General features: G+C 39.9%; 1 protein-coding gene across 2 annotated transcripts; it reads right to left on the bottom strand.

Moving 5' to 3' along the window:
- Window positions 1-656: 656 nt before the first annotated feature.
- Window positions 657-4,720, bottom strand: LOC127776037 (MADS-box transcription factor 21). Of its 2 annotated transcripts, none has more exons than XM_052302356.1 (8): window positions 4,586-4,720; window positions 3,567-3,769; window positions 2,411-2,492; window positions 2,154-2,218; window positions 1,857-1,956; window positions 1,529-1,570; window positions 1,343-1,384; window positions 657-1,219 (listed from the first exon to the last, which is right to left on the bottom strand). In XM_052302356.1, exons 2-8 carry the CDS (start codon window positions 3,749-3,751, stop codon window positions 938-940), a joined length of 798 nt encoding a protein of 265 aa, XP_052158316.1. In that variant the 5' UTR covers window positions 3,752-3,769; window positions 4,586-4,720; the 3' UTR covers window positions 657-937. The 2 variants fall into 2 exon arrangements, with proteins under 2 accessions (XP_052158316.1, XP_052158324.1); XM_052302364.1 differs by having other exon boundaries at window positions 2,154-2,206.
- Between the last annotated feature and the right edge of the window lie 591 nt (window positions 4,721-5,311).

Raw genomic sequence — 5,311 nt, 5'->3', positions numbered from 1 at the left:
TACTCGTACATCATTCACCACAATAAATTGTACAGTACGTACTAATAATTAGATCCCTGATTAACGTTTGGTATGAACCCAATTTAGCGTCTACTATAATTCACAACGACTGTACCTAATAATTATAAGGTTTAATTTAACCACTACTACTAATTATATAGTACTACTTGAATATCGACAAACCCAATTTTCCAAAGCATAGCTGCGGTAATTTCCCAAAACATAGACCATGTCATTGTTACAAATATATATAATACCTTTTTCCTCAAGTATTCGTTGATAATGTATTATTTCAGAAAGCATCCTCAGTTAACCTAACTGCCTTATTCATCTCTTCTGTAGTAGTATTTTACTAACACTCAGCCAATCAACAAAGCCTTGCCGGTTTATATACGAACATGAGTCGATAGTTTTCAGTACTGAATGTCACTGTCAGACTACTTTTTTCTAGCTAAGACTAGGCCTTTGAGCTTTGTTACCTAACCCAACAGATGGGCCGTCTCTTTATGAATGGGCCGAAATTAAAGCCCAACATGTATGCTGTATGTTTCCTAATTCTGCTGCCCATAAAATGACAAATTTGATACTGCCACTCCAAAATTCAAAATTGATGGCGTTTTAAGATGCCACTCCACAAGAGAAAAATGGCAACAATATGCATAAATAAAAATATATATTTAGACAAATGCATGTCAGAGCTAGCAAACGGAATACGCATATGCAGCACACTCTGATCATATAGTACCCACACACCATGCATGCACACCACAAATGTATATTAGTCTTCATCATACATACGTATACGTATACGTAGGTCTACCAGCGTACTATACGTACAATACCACAATAATTATTGTCGTCTTCATCGTCGTCGCTCTTACGGAATACAGTATAATTCGATCGAATGCATGCAATATTTGCATCCATGGCGATCGATCTAGAGGAGGCCGCCTTTGCCGGAGTCGACCTTGAAGTAGCCGAGGTGGAGAGCAGTCTGGTGGTGGTCCGACGAGTATTGCGCCGCAGCCGCCGCCGCCGCGGCGGCCAGCATGCTCACCGGCGGCGCCGGCGGGTAGTATTCCCTTGTGTCGAACGTCGCCGGCAGCGCCTCCAGCTCTGTCCCCGACGATGACCCGCCGCCGACCGCCGGCGCCGGCGCCATCTCGTCGTCCTCCGCCGCCTGCTGATCATCATGTTCAGCTCGCTCGGCCTCTGCCACCTGTACGAATGTAAAATCGATAAATTAATTACTGTCAGTAGTAATATCACTAATGACTTAACTAAGTTGTTTAATTTTTACAGTATGCAGGTCATGATTATTGACAGTGTAAGGATAACTCACCTTGGCTCTCAGGAACATGTTCTCGTTCTGAAGATCTGCTTCCTGCACGCGATGAGGAAACATGAAAGACATTGTGTGATCATGTACATTATTGCAAGGGAGAAATAAATTAAACAATAAGTAATTAAGCGTGTGCATATGCAAATTTTGATAGTGTATCTGAGTATTCGATTAAGCGAGGCATACCCTTTTCTGCATGTATTCGATCTCCGAGAACAGCAGCTCATGCTGAAAAGTGGGGGGAAAAAATCAGGAATCAAATTAGACATATATAGATTAATTAATCAGGGTGAAATTGATAGTGTACGTGTATTATTGTCAGTTCAGTATAATTAAGCAAATCCAACTATTAATAACCCCTGGTGAAATCATATTACTACACAAGAAATTTCTTCGCATAATTTATAAATCTGCAATTAATATTTCAAAGATCTTCTTGCATTGTTGACATATATATAATCCATTGATTATAATTAGCATGTGCTCATGGTGTCTCGATTATATATATTTTCACCTTCTTTGATCGAATTCGGCTGATGCCCTTTTCAAGCCGATTTTCAAGGCTCTTGAGCTCCTTTGCGGTCATATTGCCAATGGACTCACCGATGAGGTGCCTGACAAGATTATATATTGCAATTAATATATATGAAATATATGAACACTTTCAGATATACTATATACGCGTTCATCATGCATGCATGACAGCATGAGATGGATCTTTTTTTAACTCAGACATGAGACGCATAATATATATTGTGCTATAGCCATAAGCTATCACAATACGAGATGTTGGATTTAAGGGCTTAATTACCTGTTTGCATTCTGCAAGGTCTGTATCTGGTGGCGCATTTTTGCTGCTTCTTGCTGAAAGTATTGCTGTGTGAAGATACCCAGTACTGGATTTTAGAGGGCTCAAGATAACACACAAATCTCACAATGTATGTAGTATATTTAGTTATTTACGGGTAAAATTTCAGGCCAAATTAAATATATAAACGATGTGTGCTATATATATTATACATATGGATATACAGTATATAACCAATTAATGAATACAAAACAACTTACATGAGAATTGACGTCTATCACTGGAGCGGATCCTGAAGTGCTGGCAGAGGCTTTCTTGTACCTCTCGATTGTGGACCTTGTGCTGAACCAAATGTGTTGTCAAAACGAAGCAGTATAGTTTCACAAATTATTAAACCATTGTTTGATGAAAATTAGCAAATCTTCAATTTTTTAGCAGAAAAATGACATGATATATACCGAAATGGAACTGAAAGATAGCTTCAGAAACCAACTTCAGCAGAACATAAAAAAAAAAAATACTACTAGTAAAATGCATGCTGCATGCATGCATGTATGCGTATGCTGTCCCCCTAGCTTTGCTATAGCCTACAGCACAAGGTAGCAGACCATGCAATACTTGATACACATTCAAAGATTCACTCCAGATAGGTTTGCACTACGACATGTCACAGATGTATATATATTTGTGGCCTTTACGTTGCACCAAAAGATGCAGAGGGGCCAAAGACACATCATTTGAATTAATACTCCATACTCGCTGCAAAAACACAGGCACAGTCAATGGCGTTCTTTAACGCTCTTTAGCACTGCCAAGGAAGATGAACAGGGACAACCTGCAATTTCCTTCCCCATGCAACATACATTCTCTCTCCGAGAGATAGAGAAATATCAGATAGCGAGTACTTGTCAGTGCACATAAAATGAAACGAGAGCTTTTTCAGGGGCCGGCTTGCCTGGCAACATTTCAAGACTGGCTGCCTGAGACATCTCAAGACTGAAAGCTTGGAATGGATTACTCCTTCAAGTCCCTTGTGTTCTAATTTTGACCATGGACTGATTGTGGAGGTATAATTTCATGAATGAACAAGATCTAGCCCAAGGCTGTTACAGGTTGTCCATTTCCAAGATCCACACAAATTGCACAGAGATATACTAATGTACACTAGTAATAAGCTCATAATTAAGCATCTGCTAACTGACAAACTACACTACTAGTCCGCCCATCTTGAATCTATCTCAGCAAAACATCTAAGCTTAAATGCTTTATGATCAGTCACAACTTAATTATACACACACACACACACACACATGAGTCAAGTGTGGTGCCCTTTAATTGTTTCCAAGTTGCAGATAGCAAATTAATTAAATGAAGTGCAATGGTGGATGGGGATGCATGCATGATGCATACTTATACCTGTTTACATTGGAGAACTCATAGAGGCGTCCTCGGCTGGAGAAGACGATGAGTGCGATCTCAGCGTCGCAGAGTATGGCGAGCTCGTAGGCCTTCTTCAGCAGCCCATTCCTGCGCTTGCAGAAGGTCACCTGACGGCTCGTCTTGTTCTCGATTCTCTTTATCTCAATCTTCCCCCTCCCCATTTTGATCAATCGATCCACCTTCACAAATTAAACATGTACATGTACAACCATGCAACACCTCCCTCTTAGCAATTCATGGCAGAAGCAATTAAGCAAGATAAAGGGAGTAAAAGTGCATAAACTTATCAGCATATAATAAAGCAAGAAATTCCTAGCTATCTAGCTAGGAAAGCACAACATATATTGTTTTTGGTTTGTTCAGAGGAAATATTGGTCCAACCAAAATCTTGAATAATCACGGATTTTTACAAATTCATGTCTTATCGTTATTACTTAGTTCAATCGCTAAACTTCAGTCTCAAGTTCACCATTTGAATCTTCATCAGCATCGATCTGAAGTTCTGAACGATCTAACACGAAAAGAACCTTAACTCAAAGATTCAAGAAGGGGAAATAATTAACATAACTTCATCAAAGATGGACAAGACTTTCGAGCAAAAGAAGAAATTTCAGGAGCAAATTATCCATTTGAACTCCTCATCCATATATAGCACTTGAAGACCCCCCCCCCCCCCCCCCCCCAAAAGAACCACAAGTTCCAAGAACAAGAAGCATAGCTAGAAGAGGGCAAAGGAGAGAACCGCAGAAATGGCAACACAACAAGATCTAGCAAGCAGCTTGCTGCAGCTGCTTATGTTTCAATTTCCCCTTTCCATCAGCTCGTTGCAGGCCCTAGGGCTTGCTGTTTCTCAACAAATCTGCCCCAAAAGAACAGCACAAAATGGCGCAAAGAAAAGCAAATACTACTCCATCCAATCAATCTGCAGAGAGAGAGAGAGAGAGAGAGAGAGAGAGAGAGAGAGAGAGAGCTAGCTTTCACTACGGTTTTCTTACCGATCTGAAGATCTGGAGGGGGCTGGATCGAGCTGTGAGTTGATCGATGGGTGGGGAGTGGAGATTGGAGAAGACAACTTAGGGCAACTGCATGGAGAAGCCTTGGGCTCTGTGAGGTTTCCTTTTAAAGAAGGGTAGTCGTTGTGTGTGCTGGTAGTTATGGCTGATGCACATTATGCACTTTGGTTCTCCTAACCTTCCTTATTCATGACTTGTACCCAGGATGTGAATATCTTCTCCACTACTCTCTCCGTCCCAAAAAAAAGTCAAACCCTTGGTTTCCGTGTCCAACTTTGACTGTCCGTCTTATATGAACTTTTTTTATAATTTGTATTTTCATTGTTGTTAGATGATAAAACATGATTAATATTTTATGTGTGACTTGTCTTTTTAATTTTTTTCATAATTTTTTCAAATAAAACGGACGGTCAAACGTTGGACACGGAAACCAGGGTTTGTCTTTTTTTTTTTACGGAGGGAGTATCTTAAAAGCACAGTCGTCTTTCTTTTCTTCCCATCTCAATGCCAGGTATAAAAAAACCGCTTCAAAGAAATTGGTGTACCAAAAAAAGGAACAAAAAAATTGAGCCGTGTTCATCCAATTCAGTCTCGTTGCAACACACGGAGCCATGACTAGTGTAGGCCGTGAACACCTTAATTTTAATTTGACTAGAAGGTTATTTTAATCTTATTATTGTTATGCTGTTTAGTTAAAGTGAAATTCAT

This window comes from Oryza glaberrima, chromosome 1 (assembly GCF_000147395.1).
Source record: "Oryza glaberrima chromosome 1, OglaRS2, whole genome shotgun sequence".
Lineage (NCBI taxonomy): Eukaryota > Viridiplantae > Streptophyta > Magnoliopsida > Poales > Poaceae > Oryza > Oryza glaberrima.
Note: the sequence above shows the minus strand (reverse complement) of the source record. Positions and strands in the feature narration are given on the sequence as shown.

What these genes read in the sequence shown, in the direction of transcription:
- LOC127776037 (XM_052302356.1), bottom strand. Translation starts at nt 3,751, where the DNA reads ATGGGGAGGGGGAAGATTGAGATAAAGAGAATCGAGAACAAGACGAGC. An exon ending in ACCTTGCAGAATGCAAACAG is followed by an intron (nt 1,957 to 2,153) that starts GTAATTAAGCCC and finishes TAATCTTGTCAG; the next exon opens with GCACCTCATCGGTGAGTCCA. An exon ending in TCGAATACATGCAGAAAAGG is followed by an intron (nt 1,385 to 1,528) that starts GTATGCCTCGCT and finishes CATCGCGTGCAG; the next exon opens with GAAGCAGATCTTCAGAACGA.